General features: G+C 29.8%; 4 protein-coding genes across 6 annotated transcripts; 1 reads left to right on the forward strand and 3 right to left on the reverse strand.

Moving 5' to 3' along the window:
• Window positions 1-3169: 3169 nt before the first annotated feature.
• Window positions 3170-8681, reverse strand: LOC111027439 (serine/threonine-protein kinase Sgk2-like). 3 transcript variants are annotated; one of them, XM_022305817.1, is made up of 10 exons: window positions 8496-8681; window positions 8127-8320; window positions 7941-8036; window positions 7740-7876; window positions 5685-5795; window positions 4835-5108; window positions 4498-4764; window positions 4257-4430; window positions 4037-4177; window positions 3170-3944 (listed from the first exon to the last, which is right to left on the reverse strand). In XM_022305817.1, the coding sequence occupies exons 2-10, from the start codon at window positions 8262-8264 to the stop codon at window positions 3783-3785; spliced, it is 1500 nt and encodes a 499-aa protein (XP_022161509.1). In that variant the 5' UTR covers window positions 8265-8320; window positions 8496-8681; the 3' UTR covers window positions 3170-3782. The 3 variants fall into 3 exon arrangements, with proteins under 3 accessions (XP_022161509.1, XP_022161507.1, XP_022161508.1); XM_022305815.1 differs by having other exon boundaries at window positions 8491-8681; XM_022305816.1 differs by having other exon boundaries at window positions 8462-8681.
• Window positions 8682-8825: 144 nt separating this feature from the next.
• Window positions 8826-11068, forward strand: LOC111027440 (programmed cell death protein 6-like). The gene is made up of 4 exons (XM_022305818.1): window positions 8826-9096; window positions 9165-9271; window positions 10051-10319; window positions 10721-11068. Exons 1-4 carry the CDS (start codon window positions 9038-9040, stop codon window positions 10817-10819), a joined length of 534 nt encoding a protein of 177 aa, XP_022161510.1. The 5' UTR covers window positions 8826-9037; the 3' UTR covers window positions 10820-11068.
• On the reverse strand, window positions 10870-14510 carry LOC111027437 (replication protein A 70 kDa DNA-binding subunit). Its single transcript, XM_022305814.1, has 2 exons — window positions 14291-14510; window positions 10870-12993 (listed from the first exon to the last, which is right to left on the reverse strand). The coding sequence occupies exon 2, from the start codon at window positions 12972-12974 to the stop codon at window positions 11151-11153; it is 1824 nt and encodes a 607-aa protein (XP_022161506.1). The 5' UTR covers window positions 12975-12993; window positions 14291-14510; the 3' UTR covers window positions 10870-11150.
• A 2673-nt stretch (window positions 14511-17183) lies between these two features.
• LOC111027478 lies at window positions 17184-18858 on the reverse strand. Its single transcript, XM_022305865.1, has 2 exons — window positions 18362-18858; window positions 17184-17957 (listed from the first exon to the last, which is right to left on the reverse strand). The coding sequence occupies exons 1-2, from the start codon at window positions 18820-18822 to the stop codon at window positions 17453-17455; spliced, it is 966 nt and encodes a 321-aa protein (XP_022161557.1). The 5' UTR covers window positions 18823-18858; the 3' UTR covers window positions 17184-17452.
• Window positions 18859-25905: the final 7047 nt, after the last annotated feature.

Here is a 25905-nt window from a genome sequence, read left to right on the forward strand (position 1 = left end):
GGCCCGTCCGCCGGGCCGCCAGAGGGTCTCGCGTGTCGGCGTCCTCGAGCTCGCGACGTCCGCTGTCCCGTCTCGCCACCGCCGGTGCCCGGAAAACGTGTATTGGCGACATACCGCCCATCACCCTAAAAGTGCACTTTCACGTACCTCTACTCGACCCCACGTCGCCACGCCATGTCTGTTTCCCTCGGCAAGGGGGCCGGGGACTTTCGGACGCCTTCACTTCGGGGAGCAACAACACAATCTGCGCACGGCTCCTCCGATGCCTCCCCGCGCGGCTGAGACGAACGCCGTCGTCCGGGGGTGCGAGTACTATTGGTTTCAGCCGACCGATCAAATCCCCAAAACTGTTCCTAACCTCGGGTCCGCTCGCCGCCGGTGTGACGTCCACCGCCTCGTCACACCGGCGTGTCTACAGCCACCTCAACAGGCGCGACCACTGAGTCTCCTATTACCGGCTCGACCGGTCCATCCCGGGGTTCTTCTTCCGGTCGGCCGACGATCGACGGCGTGACCTCGGCGTTTTCTGTTTTCGGCTCGTCCGGTTCTTCCGGTCGGTCGACGATCGACGCCTCGTCGCTGCCTGCGGACTTCATCGCATTACCTAGGAGCGTCGCCAGCGGTCTCCGGCGGTTGGGTCCATTCATTCCCCGTCATAATTGTCGAAAACGCTAAACTCTGTTTGCATATTTCCGTATTCTATTTAATTTATGAACTTTTCAATGATGTCTTTTCATCGTAGCGTCGATGCAGACGGCGGTTTCGATGTTATACGATTCGGATTCAGCCATATTATTGCAGGTTTTAGGTGCGGATATGGGATATGAGTTGGAAAAATGAATTGCAAGTGAGCCGATTTGTTCGATTTGTCTAAATATCACTGTAATCGAAATCAAATAATAATAAAATATAAATTAGATAAGTCAAACCCTCAAAAATAATATAATCCTCTATAATTTTTGTAGTAGAAAATGTTACCTGATGACTACTTAAAAATGATAAAAACGATTTCACATGAATGCGTTTTTTGAATATATTCCACACGGGTCTGGGAGAAAACCAATATTGCGCCGACATCCTCTCGAAAAGATCAATCATTAATGATTTGTTTAATAGAAAAATGAACGAAACAATGGTAACTCAAACACAGAGTGACGCGCGCACACTGCAGTTTTAGTGCCACACGCGAGTGACGAGTGTGTGAGTTCGATAATATTAAAGTTTTCGAACAACAAATTGAAGGGTTATCGGACTACAGTCGACACACAGGAAAAACAAAATCCAACCAAAATTTTTATTTGACACGCCGGTAGAAAAAGGTTAGCCAACCCCGGCGTATACTGCATAAGGCATAACTAACAATATAATCAAGATTTTCAAGAAGAAAAATTCGATACGTATCGATACGGAATAGTTACGTACCACCTCGTATCGAAGTCTGAGTCCGATACGGGTCGGCACGTATCGCTTGTATGCTGCAGTGCTGCACGTGTAATATCTTGAACGCTCAAAATTGACCCGATACGTACCGATACACTCCAAATTCTTTCTTGAAAATCTTGATAATAACTGTCAATAATTAACTCACTCCAACGATGTAAACTTGAATTTATAGTTGAAGACGTTCTACTATCTGAAGTGCTGTTGTAGCGTCCTTTTAATTTATTATTTTTCATGTTTCGCACTCGGAATTGAAAGTTAGTACCATAGAATAAAGATAAGAGGGTTAATACCACTTGTATAATTCACGGTTAAAAATATATCCCGTTTCGATAAGACTTTCAAAATAGGATTGTAGCAATGTGAAAAATGTATTATGACAGACGTGTTGTTGTCGTCGAACATTTTCGTTGATCAATTTATCTGGGTGAACTTAAAAATAATGAAAGATAAAGAAGCGAGAGAGACGTAGTCTTTTAAGGAGGACAAATGCGGGAATGCGGCTGGTAAGAGTTTTCACGTCCGGCTTAAACACCGGTTAATATTATATTAGTTTTTAATAATTATTGTTTATAGCCATATGATAATGGTATTTTTCTTGTAGAGTATGGTTAAAAATAATAAATTAGTCAATTTGCATCTGTATTAAAATTATTTTAAATTCTCATCACCCAAGGTTCAGTACCTACTTGATGAATGATCCTAGGGCCCCCATACGTCAACACAGGATAGGGCCAACCGGGAAAATCCCGAATTCCCAGTTGGCCTATCCGCAACTGCCTAGGGCGGTCCATTAGAAAGTGGCAACATTTTCAAAACAGTGATAGTATTATTATTTTAGGGTTTTTTAAATTTTTATTTTGCCCACTGCACTATTTTCGCTTGAGCCGGCTCTAAACATAATAATAATTATTAGACTACAGGTATATTATGATATTATATATTTGATTTATAGAGATACAATCATCAATAATAAGTAACATACAATTAAAATATAAAAAGAATAATTATAACAGTAAGTTTGACACTTAATTCAACTCTTCGATAAACACCATTTTAAAAATCAACAACATAGAATTTACAAATTAAATAATACTATATCTTATAGTTTAAAATTAAAGGTGTAGTAGGTATTATATAACTCAATTATAAAATATTAATAGTTTCAATGGTCATTCTTCAGATGTATGTACAGTATACACTTTAGAACAATTAAAAATTATAATAATACCTATATAGTTAATAGTATATAAATCATGTTAGAATGAAACAGACATAAGATGAGAAGTATTCCATAACATTTAGTTTTAATAATCTTTTAAATTTGCTTAAGACAATCCCAACAAGAACACTTATTATAATGATTATTAACAATAAATTATGGCAGTATCCAGTAAATGTTGATTCGTAATAATTCACACAATATTATTTTTCATAGTTAGTTAATTGTATTAGTTTAATCTTAACATTGTTATAACTTATAGTTTACAATAAACTTAGTAGTAATATTAATAGTCCACATAATAATACATGGGTCAGAAGCAATAAAAATACTTGTGTACCTAGATATATTGGCTACTATTTATTAAATGGCATTGCGTATGTTTTATTTATTAGGCATTTTTAGGTATAATCAAATCCATAGTAGTAAAACAAGGTTGATGTATAGTATTTTAAACACATTCCTATAGAGTACTTATAGATTAATGGATTATATTTAAATACAATATTATAATTTTATTTTATATTTCTTTCAGTGATAACATATTGATATATAGTTATTTACATTTAAATCGTATTAAATGTTATAAACTCACAGTTTTTATGGTACAACAGTGACCAAGAATATGATTTTAAAGCACGAAAATAGATGATTCCGTAAACAAAACAAAAAAAAAATGTAATAAATCACAGATCATTTTTAAAAATTAAAAATTTTTTTTTACATTGCATCATTTTGGCAGTGAATTACAATTAACTATCATATTAAGTATCTATTATTAATTAATAATATATTTTAACTAATATGTTTTTGATTGTTCTTATTAAAAACCCTGACTAATCAAGCTGCAAAATTAATGTATGAACACACGCGGGTGCTGGTGTATTAAAAATGGAATGTTATTGCTAATTTATTTAGAATATATAATTTATTGCTTCTTAAAAACATGAATAAATCAATTTAAATATTGCAGAATAACAGCTATTTACTAAAAATAAAACTTTTTGTGTAGGAAGTAGGTAATAAAAAGTTGTAGATAGTAAGTCTTTGTGAGCCAATCACAAGTCGATTAAATATGTAAAAATAACTAAGGATAGGAACGATTGTTGTTTGATTATTATTAATCTAAACTAGATAGAGGAGTGTAGGAGAAACCAGCAAACACATTATCTATGTCCTGTTTACTAGTAGAAAGTTTTTCATCACAAAACGACGACATGGACGAACTGACAGATTCCTTCGTAAACTGTGGATCAATATATTGCAAATCACATGTTCCATTCTGTGAAAAAAATAATCATTAATAAATAATGAACTAACTTTTACACTTATGAAGTTATGATTACGTTTTTTTTATATTTAAACTAAATTTACCAATTGTGGTTGAAAAGGTGGTGTAATTCGTTTATTCAATAAATCATCCCAATTGATTGTTTTGAAAAATGGATGTTTTTTAACCTCATTAAAATCTTGAACATTGCTACCAATTCTTTTATTGGTTTCTTTTTCCAATAACTAGAAATAGATATTAGTAATTAAAAAATAATTTCAATAATTATTTTTTTAAATTTAGTATTAAGTATGTTCTACAAACCTTGTGCAATAAATTTTTACATTGTGACGAAACAGGTCCTTTTATTTTTAATCTACTATGCAAAACTAAATTATACATTTCTTGCACATTTAAGCTATAAAATGGTGGGAGTCCAAATAACATTTCATAAAGTACTGCACCAAGACACCACCAGTCAACTGATCTGCCATATGCCTAAAAATAATAGTAAATATATTAAGTTAATATAACAACTTTAATCATTTAAGCCAGCAGGTATTACTTCTTTTCTAATTATTTCAGGAGCAAGGTATTCAGGAGTTCCACAAAATGTATTTGTAGTTTCAGTTCCGATGAGCCCTTCCTTACAAAACCCAAAATCAGTAAGGACCAAATGTCCTTCTTGGTCAAGTAACAAGTTTTCTGGTTTGAGATCTCTATAAATAATACCATTAGAGTGGAGATAACCAAGGGCAGATGCTATTTCAGCTGTATAGAACTTAGCTCGAGATTCTGAGAATCTGACTTCTTTTTGTAAATGATAAAACAACTAAAAAGGAAAAAGGAAAAATAAAAATAAAATAAAAATAGACTGATACCATATGCAAAAACTTAATTACCTCTCCGCCATTTACAAAATCAAGTACAAAGTAAAGTTTATCTTTGGTTTGGAAGCTGTAGTGAAGGCCAACTAAAAAAGGGTGGTTAACATTTTTCAGTAGGACATTGCGTTCACACATGATATGCTTAACTTCATTTCTTGCAAGTATGTGCTTTTTATCTAATACTTTTATAGCAAAATGAATGGATTCAGTTTTGTGTTCAGCCAAGTAAACTTTACCAAAGCTGCCTTTCCCAATAATACGTAGAAATACAAAATCTGATGGATTAGCACTAGAATTTAAAATAAAACAAATTAATTAAATCCATTACATAAATAATGTATAAATACATTTTGTTATATATTAATTTTTTTTAGAAATATTCAAAGCCTTTTAGGCCTTTCATACAATTTACAACAAAAATGTTTTCAAGTATAAACCAACAATTTGTTGATGTATAATAAACAAGGACAATTGTATAGTATTGAAATATTATTTTAAAATCATTTATTTGAATTTGGGTTGAATCTTGTTAGAATTTTATTGATAGATAGATCAAAATACAATCAAAACATTAAATTAACTAAATTATATACTATTATTTTGAGCATTAAATAATAATAATTTATATAATATCTAATTTAGTAGATATCACATGCTGATAGATATGTAATTAATATACAATTTTACCGATATGCAAAAGAACAAAATGATATAATACTGACTTAGTTGAACAATCATAACAAAATTGATAAAACACTTTATTTTAGTATTATGTAATAGATTTGTTTGTCATTTTAACATTTATTTTCAATAAAGATTTAATCCTTATGACTGATGAGTATATTATAATAATTATATTACTTACGATGGTCTTTCTGAAGGTCCTAAATTTATGGTACCAGGGCACTTTAAAAGGTTTGGTCTGTCTGGTTCTTTAACTTTAGTATCCAAGTTAAAAAATATGCGGACTTCGCTTCTTTAAAATTCAAAAATATTAATTATTATTAACAAAAAAAAACATTATAGTAAAGTAGGTGGTTTTTTAATAAGATAAATCAACCATACTGTTCAGAGGACATCAGTGTACCGTTTATTCTCTCTCTCTAGCCCATCCATACCATAGACAAAACAAATTTAAGCAAAATCATATTTTTTTATGTTTTTGAGTTATCTAAGAATAAAATCAGCCATTACAAAAGTCATAGAGAATAATATTTTTGAGGGTTAGCGTATATAGATTTGTCTAAATATTACTGTCTCAAAATCAAATAATAATAAAATATAAATTAGATAAGTCAAACCCTCAAAAATATAATCCTCTTTAATTTTTGTAGTAGAAAATTTTACCTAATGACAACAAAAGTGTTAAAAAAGATTTTACATGAATGCATTTTATTGAATATTGCACACGGGTCTAGGAGAAAACCAATATGGCGCTGACATCCTCTTGAAAAGATCAATCATTATTGATTTGTTTTACAGAAAAATAAACAAAACAATAGTAAGTTATGCATTATACTTAAACTCTAAGTCATAGAGCATAATTACTGTAAATTATTGACCAATAGATTGGGCATACATGGCATAAGCTGTATACAGTCGAAAGTTTATACTTTATTGGTGTTGTATGCTGTCTATATAACTATGATTGATTACAATATCTACTTATTCTCCCATATTATAAACTAATTCTATTTATTTTAAATAATAGTATTTACAATCAATGCTAATTCTTTACTTTTATGTAGTATTTTTTTTTATCTATTAGTATGTGTATGGTAATATTTGTTTGTATGATTTTTCATATGAAACTTGTCTGAAGTTTTTAACAAACAATGAATTATTACCAAATTGAAATGTTAGTTGTACAAAATGAAACACCGCTGGTGAGGTGGATGATGAAAGTGACTTTATAAAAAAGTTGGGATTTAAATGGCCAAGTCTTAAAAACAAAATATTAACGATACCAAACATAGAATTAATAGTATATTAGTATACCTAATAGCAGCTGATAAGAGTATATTTTGTGGTAAAAATTGAACTTTTTGGTGCTGAGTTAATGAATTTAAAGTAGTTCAAAGAGAAAAAATAACTGGTCAGGGACATCACACAATTTTCTTTTGTAAAAAGCATACAACACATTTGCCATACATTGATTTGTAAATATATACAACTAAAAAAAAAATATTAGTGTTTAAATAATATAAAAATACTCAAATAAAACTGCTACAATTAACTTATAATAATATACATCTACATATAAATCATTTTCTTATAATAATTTTAAAATTACACATACGAATAGAACATAAAGACAGCAATTGAATATAAGGTGGTACTTATTAATATGTTGCATTTAGTGTAATTAACAGATAATTCAGAAAAATTAATTATTTAAATTGATAATAACTATTAACTGGTGTATCTTGATAAAATTATAATAGGGTACAATTTTTACCATTTAAAAATAATTTATTTCAAATGATTATTTTTCCACGATAAATGATTCATTTTATAACTCATTCTTATATAAAATTATGTACAGTTATATTTTAAGCATACTTCTAAAATATCTAAGATCTTTAATATATTTTGAGTTTTTCATTACACATGATTAGTATTTATTGTAAGTCATTAGTTAAAATGTAATTTTTACTGTTAATGAGTGTGGCTGCACCATTACACATAAGTAAGCACTACTAATGTTTAGTATCAACATGCACAATTTATTATGAAAGTGTGTTTAATAATTTCAAATTGTAATAATTGTTGCGAGCACAAGAAAAAATGTTCAGTTCATTTATTCAATCATTCAACTATTCATAAATTCTTTATTGACTCCTTATTAGGTTTTAGATATTTTGAATATGAACATAATTTCATAATATAATACAAAGTAGTAATAATTAGTTAAGCTTACATGTTTAGTAAATTGTTTTGATGCATTAAATGATGTACAAATTGATCAAGACCTTCCCGGCGAGAGGCAATGAGTGAGGGATCCATGTTGTTACAAAACAATTTCTTACCTGGTATTTTTAAGTTTGAGTCTGGCACCTACAAAATAAAAACTTTAAGTTAATAAATCAACTAAAATTAAAAATTAAAACTTGAACTTTACCTGTTTCTTTAGTACTTCATTAAGTTTATAGAATTCATTATATCGCCTAAATACATGCCAAGTTTCATTCCGTGACCAAATTACAACTTTATACACCTAAAAACATATGGAATTAAATTTTACAGAACTAAATACCTTACACTAAAGTAATTGTTTGTCATATTTTTTAAAAACAATTTAATATACAGTGAATTTTTTATCTTCCTGCCAAATCTCTGCTTGTGATACCATAGCTGCAGTTTTATCATCATCACCGTTCAAAGACAACTTTGAACAGTTTTCACACGTATCTAGTTCTACTCGATTACTGGACTTATTATCCATGACGTCAATGCATGACCTGGAATGACCGCCAATGGTAGAATATCCACTCCTGCCGCCTGTATGACACCCAAAATAACAAAACCAATTTAGACACATTAAAAATTTAGTCATTTCAACTAGTTTTCAAAATGACCCAGTGACCTAATAATGGACATTGGATCTAATTTCGTCACAAGAATAAATAATAATAATCGTACACAATAGTCTCTTCAGGGAAATTTATTACCTCACCACGACAAATCCACTGGCATTCCACTTCCCACTACTGTCACATAGTTGTTGATTGTTTTCTAGCTAATAAAATAAATAAATCTATGGAGTGTGGACAGTGAACTTTCCATTTTTAGAACGGCACAGCTTATCACAAATGAGACGGCGGCATAGAGCGCATGCGCCCGCCAGCTTGTAAACTGCACGGCAGGGACACAATCAAAGGATTTTGTCTGATAATTTTTTTTTAGTTGTTATTATGTTATCATTATTTTGTTTGTTATTTTATTCAGTGTTTATATTCCCACTTTGTTTACAATTGTGTCATTGTACGTGGTAGTCACGCACAAATTGTAGATAAGAAAATAAATGAAATTAAATTGTTTTTTTCACCGTGTACATTGTATTTCAGACTTCAATAATTATAATTGTTGTTGTTGTCGTACTTGTTTAATTGTTTAGTGTTTAGCTGCCAGCAATTTCTCTATTGACGTTTATTTATTTCATACGTGTGAATTTTTAAATAAATAAAACTATTACAAAACTAAACATAGCGTTTCAGAATGGCTCAACCTCCAAGTGGAATGCCACCTCAAGCATACTTGTTGGAAATGTTTCAGAAGTAAAATACATTAAATAATCATTAAATCTAATGAAGTTTTATATTTAAATGTTTCCTCATTTTTAAAGATTAGATAAAGACCAAAGTGGTTCCATTACAGCTAATGAATTACAAAGTGCTCTATCAAATGGCACGTGGACGCCTTTCAACCCGGAGACGGTTCGTTTAATGTTGAGTAAGTCAATAGATGTCTTAAATTTAAAAAACAAATACGGTTATTATGATGATTCATGGAATAATAATTGTAATTAAACTAGAATATAGTAGAACTATTATAAGGAAAACTAGTTATTGAATCGGTTCGTGGAACTAATGAATCATTGAATATCATTTATCATTACTGATTATGTTGTATGTCTCATCATACTGTCTTAAGTCAGGCGTTATTCTAAATAATAGTAACACCCAATTTAGACAATAATAGGAAAAACTGCAGTTAACTTAATTACATATGGGTAATAAGTTATAAGATGGCAAAAATCACTCTTGGCTAAACGCTTAACTAACCTTTTGTAAGAGGATTTGTCAAATATAAAGAGAACCAGTCATGATTTATGAATAGTGAGCATTGGCGGACTAAACTTAAATTTTCCATGATGCATTTTCATATTTAAGAACTTAAGTACCACACCCAAGAGTCAAGAGTTCGGGCCGGTTTTTCAATTTACTTTAACTGATAGTTAAATCAACCCTAAAAAGGTTTCAGCTAAGCATTATTAAAAACAATTGTCTCTTCACTGTTTCATTAACATGAGCCTTGCAGACCAATAAAACAAGATTTTTTTAAAGCGTGGTTTATTTTTTTTTACATACATTATAATTCTACGACCAATCTCACACAATTCTGTAGGTGCATTGAATCATAGAAATAGACAATACCGATGACTAAATCAAGTTGTACTGCATATATAGTGTGTTTTAAATCTTTGTTAATATTTATTTAATTATTTATAGACATGTTTGACAAGTCAAATAAAGGCACTATATCATTTGAAGATTTTGGCGCATTATGGAAGTATATTGTAGATTGGCAAAATTGCTTTCGTTCTTTTGATAAAGATAATTCAGGAAACATAGACAAAAATGAACTTCGAGCTGCATTACAAACATTTGGATACAATTTAAATGATGCTACCGTTACTACAATGTTGCAAAAATTTGATAGAATTGGAAAGGGGACTGTACTATTTGATGATTTCATACAATGTTGCATCATGCTTAATGTAAGTATTGCTTATTAAAATTAAATTGTCGATTCTATTATTTTAAAAGTTACCATTTATAAAAAGAATAATTCCCACTAACAAATATAACTTAATATAAAATCCAAACTATGTATCTCTAGTAACTTGATTAATTGACATTAAATAATTTTCACGTCACATCTTGAAAGTTTTATTACCAAATTTGACTAATACCTAGTATTTAACACTGAATGTTGATGTACATACTCAGCCTACTTTAAGCGTACATTATATTGAAGTATATTTCACAATTTATCATAAACTATTTAATCATTATTATTAGGTAAAAGATTAGTTGGTAACAATTTTAGCTTTATTAATAACTAAAAGTTTACCAAATAAATATTCATTAATATGTTTATTTATTTTTAATTTTTCAGAATCTAACTACAGCATTCCGCCAATTTGATACTGATCAAGATGGAGTAGTCACATTGCATTATGAACAATTCGTTGGGCTTGTGTTTAGTATTAAATAAGTCATTTAATATTTTTTACAATTTATATTTTATTTTCTATGCTGTGTATATTTTTTTTTTTTTGGAAATATATTTGCCCCAAACTCAATTATACGAAAGAGGAATTTTTATTTTTATAAGATAAATAAAATATAATTGATCTTAAACTGCTCTTACTGTTAAAAATTAAAATTAATTAGTAAACAATTCCATACATGTTGTGATATTATAAACAAACTTATCTTAACAATAAAAAAAAAAATTTTAATAAATACAGGCATATAATATTTATTATGTTAAGCTCTAAACTCAATTTAACTATTAAGAAAAAATTAAACAAAATAATTAGTTTTTACATAACCGATGTTGTAATTCCACTCAATCTTTTAATATTAGCAATCAATCTTGTGGAAGCTGCCTTGTAATCAACTGGTTTTATATTGACTAAAGATACTTTTAACCTAGTCTCATTGTTGTAAGTTTCCATTTTTGCCCTAGCTCTAATTTCAAACAATTTAAACATTTGTTTTTGGAAAACATCACTATATTCTTCCTTAGACTCTTCCATCAACCTTCCCAATTCAGCACTAGTAGTTCCCAAAAGGTTTTCAGCTGTCTCCTGAAACATGGTTACCCACTGGTTTCCAGTTGAGTCGCTCAATTGTGCTGAGAGCATCAATCTATACTTGAAATTCTCTGTTTCGTCATTACACTTTTCGCAACGATATGTTCCATCATTTCGATCAACAACTTTTTTTTGACAATCTGGTTTTGGACACGCTTTATACAGAGCAGATTCAGATTTCACAAAAATCAAATGTGAATACATACTATAATAATCAGCTTTATCCCCTCCACCGAGTTGAGCAAGTTGTGCTCCTTTAATTGTAAGAAACTGAGTATTCGCTCCAACATCAGAACGGGCTGAAATACTATTGAATTCTGCGTTTGAAGGAAGTGAATCGTACCAACCCCTTAAGCGATGTGCTTCTTCTATGTCCGGATTTATTTGCATTACAGTCGATCCTAAAAGGGACAATGATTTGCTACCCATGAATTCTCTGATTCTGCTTCCTTTTATAGCAATTACAGGTTGCAATGATCCATCAAAATCTTCTGCTTGAGTATCCCACAATGTAATAGTCACGGAATTCAGAGACTGGTCGACTATAGTCACATCTCTTTTTTTTAATTCCTTTCTTGTAGTCTTTGACATTAACGTAGTTAATTCTCCCGCAGCTTGACAAACTCCTATGACATCTACTATACCATCAACATCAACGTCTTTCACTTGGCTCAATTGAACAAAATTAAATTTCAGAGCAGGCATTTGAGAGTCATCAAATTCGTGACATGGAAATATTTGAGTTTCATTAGAAAGTGTAAGTTCGTAATCATTGTTAAGATTTGAAAACTTTTTATTTGCAGTTTTAATCGAGCCACGAGTTATAAAATATACTTTATTTACTTCAATCATATCAAAGAATTTGTCACATTCACTGTTAAAGGCAGTTGCTCGAATCTCACCACTCTCATCAAGCAGATCCATGCTAAAAAGTTTACCTTCACCTCTTTGATTATTCCAAGTACGGACTGGAGCTTTGTTTACAACTCTAGCTCTGATTGTCCATTTATTTTGATATGGGCTTAGAGAATTAATGGGATGAATATTGCTAACATCAATATCTCTTTGAAGATCATTATCTACGACGCTTGATTGGACAGAATGTGGTTTTGCCGAAGTATTAGACTGAGGTGTAGAATCAACTGAAGCTCCATTTTCAACTTTTTGACCAGAATTATCAATAATTGGTTTAGGATCACCAATTTTTGAACCCACCACATCACCAGGTACCATGACAGCCAAATCTATAAGGATCATGACTTGTTTACTTCCTTTTGAACGGTCAGTTAAACTACTGATTATATGACGTTTTATCTTTAGAATGGCAAATTCATTAATTTCTCCAGAAGAAACCATGCCATTCAACTGAGTAGCCAACATGGCAAAAGAATTTAGATTATGACCGTCAGAAATAAGTAAGCGATATCTTTCATTTGCTCCTGCAGCAGTAATTTTTCTTACACCAAGCACTTGCAAAATTGGATCTTTAACATCTTCATTGTTCATGATGGACTTTAATGCGCCCTTTGTTAACATTTTTTCATACTCCATTTTTTTTTATGAATGATTTCCTGAATGAACATAAAATATAAATAATTATAAATAATTTTAAAAAACAATTAAATAAATTAAACATTTTAAACAGATATTTGAACATATTCCACTGTGTATTTATCTTCGCAGTGGATATTTTTAACAAATCATTAAATTAATTGTAACAATATTGTATTAATATCATCGTAACGATCATATCATTATGCTATTCTTGTTGATTATCTTCAATATTTAAAAGTACAATATTATTGTTGTACTTACTCGTTAATTTAATTAGCTTATTTCCGTATTATTAAAAAAATTAAATAGGTAAATATTTATCCTTTCAATGAAACAAATGTAATCACATCTTATAATGGTGACTTGTTTGTGTTAAAAAAAACTATGCAGTAGTTAAATGTTATTAGATGTTATTGATAAGCATAACTTATTTCGACAAAACTACCTAGATTCAATTTTTATCTACAAGTGTCTTTAGTCGCAAAAAAAAACATTGACAAATCGAAACATTTATTGCTCTGCTCAGAATCTAAAATAAGGGAAGCCAAGTACCTACTAAATATTGAGTCAATAACTTGCTTCAAAAATAGTTAATATTGATGACAGAATATTATAAAAATATATGGCTTAATTATGGTTGAAAAATAAAATAAATTCAAGTAAATGACCATTAATTATGAATAAGCCTCAAATGCAGTGAATTAAAGGCTACTAAATTCTTTACAATTTTATTACTTCAAGTGATAAATACAACCAAAATAAATGTTCAATTATCCTGAAGTATAATAGTAGGTTGACAATATGTTTTAAAAAAATTTAACGAAAGGCACATCAACACGAAGCACTACTTAGCTACAGTTTAATAAAAATAATTTAGTCATATTCAGAATCTAATAAAATCTTTTACCATACATTATTGAAGGGTAAGAATTTGTATATCGTATGTACTTAGAACAGCAACTTTATTTAATCATTTAGTACCTACCTACACATTTAAATAGTTTAAAGTTAGCAAAAATATGTATTTTGTCCGAATAGGTACTGTGAGTGTTGCTTACTCACATCGGAATTAAACAAAGCGCCTAACGGAACGATTTTAGTTTTATAATCAAAAACATAAGCCCCAATATATGTGTGTTTAAATATTTGATAATTCACGAAAAGTTGCAGTTTTATCATCATTAAACGACAAGGTTTAGGAGTAAAACTGGTAGTCGAACACGATCGTCACCGGCGGTGTAAGGAGCGATTGGATTGAACATACATGTACGAAATAAATTGGTACGATTAATAATTGAGTGTAAAACGTCTTACCTTCTGGTTGAATTATATTTATTCTCCGCCGGAATATAGTATTACACTTGACAGTAGACTACCTAGATTTCTACGGCAAATCCGATAAGTAGTGCGATACAGAAGACTAATTTAAGCTTCCGTAGTTCCGTTTTTCCGGTGTACTTTTCAAATCTGTAATCTGCGTTCACCAGTTCACATCACACATTATTAACAAATTTACAAGTAGAGTAGTAGTGGTGGGCCGGTGGCTACAAAGAATACACAAGTAAGGGCGGGAAATGAGCTGATAGGAGAATTAATCTGAACGCCAAAGAGGTTGTACAGTTTATCATTTATAATTATTTTCCCGCCTTATGCAACTGATGTACCAGCACAGAATAAATGAAATTACTTATAAATTTCATTTATTCTGTGGTACCAGAGGTAACGCTATGTTTCGTCGCTGTACCGACTACCGGTCAGGACTTGGGTGAATAAGTTAACTTTTCGTATGGATATCATTATTATAGACTAGTTTAATACGGGGCCCTACGTAATACGGACGAAAAGTCCGTGGATATAATTACGTAAAGTCCACTCTGAAAAGAGTCGGACAAAAAATCCTGATACATATTTTTGTTGTCAGACAAAAAGTCCGAAAATAAAAAATATTCTATTCAATTTTCATCTATAATTATATTATATAACATATTATTATACATACAATAACATTTTCCATTATTATTATGCTGTATACTGTATAGCGGGTGATCGGTATTTGTATTGACTTATTTTAAATTATTATTAATATTTCTGTAGTGATGGATGTTCCTATTTTTTTTTTAAGTTCACAAATAACATAATAATGTAGTACACGTCTTACGGTTTTAAATAAATGTATTATGTATTGAAATTAATTGCTGCAAGTACTGAGTCAATGATGAAATCCAACAAAATATTATAAATTTAGAATAGGTATTAAAATGAATTACATTTTTTAAATTAATATTAATTATCTATATACATAATATAATATAAAATATAAAATATACCTGTGCCCACTGCCCAATGCCCATAGACTCTAGTTTATAAGTCTATGTGGTTGCATATTGTTCTAATGTAAAAATATATTTCAATTAATTTAATTTGTCATCTAAATTAAATAGTCATCTACTATGTTTACATAAAATAAAATAAAAATTTATGAAAAGAAATATATTATTATTATTTTTTTTTTAATAAAATGTTCTATACTAAAATTCAAAATAGCCCATCATTATTCAAAATACGGGTTGGTTATAATTGAAAAAAAACCAAACTAATTAATTCAATAAATTAAATGAAAAATCTGACTGGGTTAAAAATAAATAATTTACGTATGGTTTTTTTTTCTTTTTTTTCTTATTAATTACGAATTATGACCTTATGAGGAGATTAGTATTGGATAAATCTTTAGACATTTTTTAATGTTTTCCTAAATCATTAATAATCTACTTTTATTTACTTCATAGTTCCTATTTGACATTTTTTTGATGTTTATACCTACTGTTTAAAAAATACTTAACACGAGGTTGTTTTTTTTGGAACTAAAAAACCACAGTAGGAAAATTCAAAATTTACATTCAATACATTTGGAAGTTCAATGTGTGTTTTACCATACTGTCTTTACAAATTTAAACTTCTGTTAGTTTGGGAGCATGGCTCAATATATCTTATGTTTTTGTTATGAATCTATTAAAATATAATTGTGACCTGTCTTCAAGGATTTCACCAATGCCCATAAGTAGATAGTAGATATTATTACAGATTATTATGTTATAAAGTTTTATAAAAGTTAATATTTAACTAAGTTTAAAAGTTACTATACCAAAATTACTTTTTAGTACCAACCTATAGGCTATATAATTTATGAGTAATAATTAATAATAGTTTTTTATTAAAAAAATTCATTCAAATTACTTGTCAGTTGTCATATTGATGAGTATTTGCTCATTGTACTGTTTAGTAATTTAAGCTTGAGCATTTGTCATATTTCATTAAATATTTGTACACACAAATGTTTGAATTCAAAAAGTGAACAAGGTTGAGATCTTCTTTTTATTAAAATTAGAATGCACAACCAATGTGAAAACTATTTGGGACTGTAGAGAAAATACTATAGGTGTCTCGTGTCTAGTTCGAAATATTCTGATTGTGTACATTTGCAAATTGAAACCGAAGAGATTATTAAAGAAACCGAACATAATATCATCAACCAGATTGTGTAAAACTTAAAGAAAAAGAAGCATTTGACAAAATGAAAATAGGGTTGAAAAAGAAACAGCAAGCTTATAAATTAACAGCCTTTACTTTACAATCTGTTTTGGGTAAAAAGAGGTATACAATTTAAAATCAATAATTTATAATTACTGTGATTGGGTTTGTAATAGGTAGGTAGAGAACTGAAACTATTGTGATTTTTGAGTAAATTACCCGCAGTTTCTTCTTTAAAAAAAAGCCTTGGATTGAATATGTCCTACAAGCTGCAGAATATTCTCAAACATGGGATGAGTTATTGATTCCTCAATGTCTATTGTCTGGCAAGAAACTATAATTTATGTTTTTGATATAATATGATAACTAGAACAAAAATCAAGAAACAAAATAACCCACAGCTCACATATTTACATTTTTTCAACCAACAAAAAGTTAGACATGATGTAGAATGTAGATAGGTAATAAGTAGTGATTTTTAATAATTTTGACCAATAGAAACTTTATCTTATTATTTATAAAATTCAAATTTGTTCATCTAAGATCCAATTTTTTACAAAAACCTCTTAGTTTAAATTATTTTTAAAATACTTCTTTGGATTGTATAAATGTTACATTAATATTATTAAGTAATTAACTGATGTAGTGCTAGCGTGCTAAACATACTGTACATTTATTGTAATTATTGTTAATTCATTTATGCCCACCTGTATATATCACTTCAAATAAAAAAATAAGTGTAAAATGCGTAATATAAGTTATAACTAATATAACTCTCAATGGTAAATAAACAAAAAATGAAAATTTGTGATAGCGGTACCTAATAGAACAAAAAACAAAATATATTTTTAATTAAGATTTTTTCCCATACAGAATTTAAGTAGTAATATCTACATGATCATATTATATTTAAAAATGAAAAAAAAAATATTAAACCATAAAATACATTAAAACATATGTAACATATCTAAATTGTGTAGTAAGTTATCCATTTCGTGATCAATTGAATCAGAACCATTAGTTATATCAAGATAACTATTTGCAACTTCTTGGCCTGAATTCCCCTTGGCTGGTTGAGGATTACCAATTACTTCACCCGGACAAACAAACAAACAAACCAAATCTGTAAGGACAATAAGTTGCCAATTTCTGTGGGAACTATCTGTTACATTAACAACTGCATAACTTTTTATGTATATGATAGAATATTCCTTTAAATGGCCACATGTAATCAAACTGTTTAAGCGTCGATCTAAGCTTACAAGGGAGTAGTGATGTTGACCGTCCGATATAATCAAACGATAAATAGAAAATCCTGTGATTGCATTTTTGAGTAGCAGAATACTGAGAACTTGCATGATAGGACATTTAACATTTGCATTACATAGGATAGATTGTAATGCACCCTTTGTCAACAGTCTTGAATGTAGGCCTCTTTCTATGAGTGATCTCCTGGTTAAACAAAAATTAAAAATAATTTCATAGTGTAATTAGTTAATATATGTTCACCATAGAATAAACTTGAAACACATTTCAAATAAAGAAGTAAGTATTAAAATTGTAATTCTATCAAAATAACTACAATTTAAATACTATAATTCTCAAGTATATAAATATAAGAAACTAATATTATGATATAAAATTGCTATTGTAATATTTGACAGAAACAGTTTAAAATATTTTATTTTTATTTAATCAAAAAATATTCTTCATAAAGATACTATATTGTAAATAATAAATATACATAAAATTGTAGTCTGGATAAATAGTATCCAGACCATTCATATAAATAAAAATAGCAATATTAATTGTAATAAAAGATTGTCAAAAATTGTTAGAATAAGAAATTTGGGTACCACTCTAATTCTTTCGTTCTATCCAATTCACTATAATCTTCGTTTACTTGAGCTGTTGAAGCGGAAGCTTCCATCCCAAATATTGGTTCAACGTCATTACTAAATCGTTGAGGATTACCAATAGTCTTATGAATAATAGAACCAGGTACAATAACAACCACATCTGATAAGATAATGGCTTGTATTGGTTGTGTAGATGGGTCAATCAAATTAGATGTCACATAATTATTAATCTTAATAAGGGAAAATTTGGTAAGTTTTCCAGAAGAAACCATACTGTTCAAGATAAATGTAATCCAAACAGAATTTCTATTTTCACCATCAGAGACAGTTAAAATATAACATTCATTTCTTGATGGCATTTTGTCAACACCTATAACTTGCATGACAGGACGTTCAACCCATTCATTGTTCTTAATGGACTTTAACGCCCCCTTTGTTAACATTTTTTCATACTCCATTTTTCTACGATTTTGTGCACAAATAATCTTTCGTGTGATTTTCTGTAAAAGAATAAATAATAATAATCATTTAGAAATCTTAGAAAAATCGTTTTTAAAAATTACATAATAAAATTACTAAATGTTGTTTTTTCTAATAATACACAATGATATGCACATGTGACATGTCCTAATTTATTTATTTTATTTTTTTATTTTATAGTTTAATTTATGAAAAAGTGTAAAATATTATTATACAACAATACATTCATTGCGATTTAAAGGTAATATTTGATTTTTCATTAGTAATAAAATAAAAAGATGATAAATTTAGGCATAATCTAATTGTAAGCAATATTGTAATAGATATTAGATAGTGTCTCAAAAGTTAAACTGAAATACAATGATCTTATAGTGTCACCTGCCCATTCGAATATCCACCATAACATTACAATCGTCGTTCGTCGATCATTATATGAAAGTAGAGCTTTGGACCCAAATAAACTCAATATTTTTAAACACCCTAAATTGTAACAAAAATCAATAGTCCAACCTGAAACCAAATTATTGTATAAATCTGATATTCCGAAAAAAAAACTACATTAAAATATTCAATAATCAAGTTCGATACCTCGAGAGTCGAGAAGTAAATTTTTTGGAGCTGTACACCAGATTTATTGGAAATAATTCTAATTACATTTTCACCACATACAAATTATTCAACGCAAACACTATTTGAGGTCATTGAAGGCTATGATCGATATTCAAATTTTGGAATTATTATCTGTATCGATTTTCAATCTTTTCTATATTCCTTAGGTAGTTTTGTTCCTACATTACCTACTTTATTATTATATAAAATAAATTGAGTTGATTTTTTTAATACAAATTACAATGTCTCTAGTCGATAATAATTGTCATGTATTCTAGCTAGAAATTAGTGCTAAGAAGCTCTAAAAATGATTACCAAAGGACTTATCTCGGTAAGTCCCATAAGACTTTTTTCCTACTGCCGTAGGGAGCAGTGGTGACGTGGTGTTGACAAAAATGTTCATTGAGGGGTGGATATATATTAATTATTCCTAATATAAATCGCAGGATACTGCTCCAGCGCTAATATTATATATAAAAAAGTGTATGGGGAGGATACATTCCACATCCACCTGTGAATACGTTCATGGTAGGGGAGAGGGGGGTTAACAGGACACGTAATTATTTAATAAAATATATAAATCACGGATTCAGAATCTATGGTAGGGATAAAATACTTTTTGTGGCCCTCCTTCTTCTATAATAAATATTTCGATTGGCGGACTAAATTACCATTATTACGTCACTAGCAATTTTCGAGCTTTTATCATAACGATATTTTTCTAAAACAAAAAATCATTACTCAAAGTTATAATAATACAAATTACAGTGACACGCTTATACAAAGCCTTTTTGATAATATAATTTACATTTTTAACTTTTATAATAAAAAAAGGTTTAAAAAAAATATTAACTGTATTATTCAACAGTGGGAGTCAGTTAACTAAATAAAAATGAATAAATCAAAATAATTAGGTACTAAATTAAAAAAATGATAGTATCAGTGCTTCTACACCTGTAGACATGTAACTTGTAGACCTGTCAGCTGTCTCCTATGACCAGTATACGATCTAACCATCATGAACAACAAATACACGTTTCATCTATCCTGTGATATACATATACTGCTAAGTGCTAACGGCTAACCAGTAACCACGACCACTATATGGGTTTTCTATAATATCTATAATCTGAAATCGTCGGTTAGATACTTGGACAGTTATAATATTAGTAAGTACTAAGCAGGCCTCCCATATCAAATTGTAGGCACCTGTACTATAGTACGGTCAGCGAAAAGTGAGCCGCGATACCAATGGTCCGGGTGGCCGAATTTCATCAGGGCTTCTACAATTATATGTGATTACGCTTAAATGCAACACTAGGAACGCAAGGGTCACGGCTCACTTTTCGCAGGCCGTACTATAAATGTTTTTACTGGCCTTGTACAAAACTTTCAATAATAAAAGACAAACGATTACACGTGTCTCCTACCTGATAATTTCTAGGTAATCAATGGACAATGGTTAATCCATAGCTTAGGAAAAATGACTTATATATTCATAGGTTAAGAAGTTATGTAATATGCATTTATACATTTTACCATAAATCCATAAAATATTACTTAATACAAAATAAATATTGCTACTAACATAAAAAACTACGAATTCATTTCAACGGACCTCTCAAATAGCCAGGCCCCTGCGACCTGTGTTCCAAGTTCAATCGTCCTACCCCAATTGTGGGAGTCCCGGTACTAAGTACTGTAACAAGTAACAACTATTGACAGTGCAGTCCTTAGGGATGAGAATGCTGATTCGTATAAGCAACGGAAAATTAAAAATATAGGTAGCACTATCCACAATGCCCGAAGAGCTATTATCGTCATGCATTTTGGAAACTGGTAGCAACATCAAAGTAAAGTAAACAACAACATAAAATAACAATACTTTGTGTAGGCGTGTGTGTGTGGTTCTACTTACAGTCGAGTCTCGATAACTCGAATCTCAAGGGGAATAAATAATTCTTCTAATGTATTTTTCGAGTTGAATGCTTCAAACACAACTTCAAAACACTTCAGCGGTCAAGAAAGAAATCCGACTTATCGAGACTCGACCTATTAGATACATGGTTGACGCCACGACGTTCACACGAATCACACCACCTTTCTAGTTTCTAAGTTGGAAAAATGTACGTAGGTACTTACTATTATTGTTCTGGGCTGTTACACTAATAATTAATTAAACAGTGCCACAGTAGAACTGGACTGGTATTTGGCAGGCACTCGACTACTCTGAATTCTGACACTCAATATCTGCTACTCCTCGTCAGTGTAAAACTGTGTGGTCCGTGATCAGGATGTTGTGGCTATATTCACTAAATTCTATAATATTGGTTAGGTAAAAAAATTTCACTATTAGTCATTGTAATCACATACGTATGTATATAAGTATATAACCTCATTGTATATAACCGACAGTGGAGGTTTTCAACGACCTATTTGGTATATTGTTGTATGTATATTATTGAAACGTGTTCACTACATGTAAGGTGTAATAGTCCCTTCAGGGTAGGTATGACATTTCGCAACATTGTGCCATCGGGTCAAGTGTATATATACCACCCGTGGATGGTGATAAATGTGAACTGGGCAACTGGTGGTGGACATATCCAATATGGCGGCTCGAACAGGTAGTCCTTGATTGCGTCCCAAATATAAATATCCCACCGAATGCGTATCTGCGTATAAAATATAAAATATAATGTATAGTAAAAATAAAAATGTCATGAATTAATGAGAATGCGCTGTATTTCATTTAAATTAGATACAACCATGATGTTTATTTAGTTTTAATAACTACTGAAAACACAATTTTCTACCAGCTTCGTACGGAAAAAGGTTACATTAGGCCACAATTGGTCGACACCCACTGGCGGGAATCGAAATTGTTCAATGGGGTTGTATTAACGATGCATATTGATTTAAAAATCAAATATGTAAAAAGTTAGTATTGTATGTAGAATATTAAACTAGTTTATACTTAATAATAAGTCTACCATTGTTGATGTTACTCAGTTATACAGCATACCTAATATCTATTTCAATAAAATATAAACTGTTCCTCTCTAACTCAGCTTATGCTTACTGAAACAGCCTGTATATAGATCAATACCTCACTTAAATTAACCAAAATATGTAACTGAATATTTTTTTAATGGCAATTAAAAATTTTGATTTATTCATTTTAATTCAGACAATTTTTTTAATTAGTAATTTCTTGACAACAATAACGCTATAAACGATAAGTCCATAACCGATGCCTCATAGTATAAGCAGCTAGGCAAGAGATATTAGGTACTTCCCTAGTTACTAAATCTAGTTAATAATGTTATTATCTCATCTTTATTCAACCGGGTTATACAGAGAAACAGTTAGATATTTCCATAGTTGTCCTGTCCTGACTCGTTCTATGATTAGGTATTAGATATTTACCAACGAATGAAATTTAAAAAAATAATGTTAACTTAAAATAAATTCACTTAACATGAAACGAATACTGCGTAAATATGTGACGAATAACAAACAAATTGCCAACATTTGTCAAATATGCGTTTTGCTCGGAAAACGGCAAATATTCAAAAATATGCAATTAAAATTTTTTTACTTCAATCCCTTATGACTTAAACGAAATTATATCTTACTTAGACTATTCTTCAGTCATTATTAAACTATATAACAAGTCCCGAATCCTAATTATAATATAGACTGGAAAACTGACAAAATATATGGACCTTCTTTCATCAGAATCCTTTTACGAATTCAATGGTTTTATATTATTTAATTCAACCCTCCTCCCCTTGTCAGAATTACAAGTCCCCCCAACGGTACATACATTTTTAAAGTTTAATTTTAAATATCGTATTAATATATTGGAAAAATATTTATTTTTTTTGGTTATAAACTATATTGTGTAATGATTGTGATTACCCTGTGTAAGACGTAATACATCATTTAGTTTTTACTACATAAATACTACTTGGAAGTTCACTAAGTTGTCAACAAACTAAAAACAAAAATATAGGTATAGTCTTAAAAGAAGTACGATTATTCATTATTAATAATTGGTGATAAGTCTGATAACGATTAACGAGTAACGACAACCGGACAATCGCTGTGTCTGCCGGCTGCATTTAGGGCCTTTTTGCTAAACATAGACTCAGATTTTATATTATCTACTCGATAAACGTCGTTATTATTTTTCATTGAAATCCGCGTTTAGCTTAAAATGTTTAAATAATTAATTTTGTTCATCACGGAAAAATTGTTATGGTACTCAATTGGAAAAGATAAACAATCATCAGGAACATTTAAAATCAGCGAAAGGGTATCGTGGAAAAATCTGTTTTCCCGAATTTACATAAAATGCTATATTTAGAGCTTTCAATTCCAACAAGTTCCGCATCTTGTAAAAGAACGCTCTCAGCAATGCGTCGAATAAACACCCACATAAGGTCAACCATGCTACCAAATAGATTTTCAAAATTATCTATCATAAGCATAACGATTGAAAGAAATTTGTCAAACATTCTGAACAAAGAAGTCATTTTAAATAAATTTGCGAATACTGAGCAGGAGGTTTAAGCTAAATTAGTTATCTATAAAATTCCTTTAACTTTCAGTTACATTTTAAGAATTATTTTGTATCTAAAGTAATATCAACTAATATGTATGAATAATATAATAATATAATATATAAATAATGTGTATCTATAATATGTTAATATTTTAATGTTTACCTCAATACTACTTTTTATTATTTGTTTTATACATGTTACATATAGTGTATAATACAGTGGCGTAGCCAGGATTTTTTCGGGGGGGGGGGGTGCTGATCAATTTTTTACACAGCGGTGGTTTAGTTTTTGATCGAATACCATAGACCAGTGCCCAGTGGTTCCCAACCCATGGGCACTTGTGGGCCTCGAGCAGCTTGGTACTGGGCCGTGAACCATATAAATATATAATTTTTAATATTACATATTATAATATTTCTGGTTGTAATATATTTATCAATATTATCTACACTCTGCAGTGTCAGATTGGTGTCAAATTATTAATTAATGTTAAATATAGGAATCAACTGAATGTTGAAAGTGATTTAATTGTAAAACCATTCAATTTTCATCCCGATATTGACTCTCTCAGAAGGACAAGTAATGTCAAAAATCACATTAAATTGTTTAGATTGTGGTTAAGTTTAATAAAGTGATTTTCATGATAAATAATTGATTTTTTAATTCTTTTTAGTTCTAACTGACGTTTGTATATACATATATATTATATATATATATATTTATGCATTCATATATATAGGTGAGCTATTTGTGGGCCTCAAAGTTCTTGTTTACAAAATTGGTGGTCTACACAGCAAGTTAAAATGATAGTTTTCTGTAATAGTCTAGATTTTTTATTTAAAAAAAATGTTACGGTTGATTAACCGTTAGTATATATATATAATATATATATATTATTAAAAAAGGTACAAATGGTTTGTAATTTTACTTATTTTACCCCTTTTAGCCATTTATTCGGTATAATATTAATAATTAATAATTCGTTTTCTACTATAATATTATTGATGCACTTGGTAAATAATAAGTAAGAAATATTTCTGGAACCTTCAATTTTTTTAATAAATACCGGAACCCATCCGTAACAGTTATTTTATTTTCGGAGAGCCGGTCCCGGAATCAGTACCAGTAAATTCAAAAGGTCCCTGACCTTACGTAACCTAACCTAACCTCAAATAGAATATTTAATTTAGGTACGTGTATAGTAAGTCTGCTTGTGTGAATGATGGGTATTTTATATAATATTAAGTTACCCATAGCCTATTATATGTTATATGTGGAGGTGGAAATGGATGAAAATTGAGTATGTACTGAACTTATCCCTGTAGACTATAAAGACACGCCATAGGATTATATGGAATTGTTTATAATCCAACCTAACTACGAAACCTATAATTTTATGACGGCGTGAAAAGTGGGTAAACGGAAAAGACCTAACTTAGGTTTGTACTATATTTTTAATAATATAGTAATATACTATTGTTTAATTTCCTATTTTAGGTTTTTATTTCTATTTCATGTTGGTTTTCAAAAGTTTTAACGATATTATATACAATTACACAAATATTTTAAATGACTAATGAAAAACAATGTGTACAGTGTACTTAATTATTGTTATTTGGTAATATGATATGAAAGTACAAAAATGAATAAAAACTAATTTAAGCACGATAATACATTATGTTGAAAACAGTCTTAATATAGTAGTACCATAGTTATTGATTAATAAATAATATCAATAATTCAGATATTTCCTAGAACAAGTGGAAATTAGGAATATTTAGAATATAGAGCATAATCATTGAATTGTTTAGGGTTTGTTGTTAAGGGAGTTTTTTACCATATTTTTATTTTTGGGCTTTTTTTCCTATTTTCTGAAAAGTG

This window comes from Myzus persicae, unplaced genomic scaffold, assembly GCF_001856785.1.
Source record: "Myzus persicae strain clone G006 unplaced genomic scaffold, MPER_G0061.0, whole genome shotgun sequence".
Classification (NCBI taxonomy): domain Eukaryota; kingdom Metazoa; phylum Arthropoda; class Insecta; order Hemiptera; family Aphididae; genus Myzus; species Myzus persicae.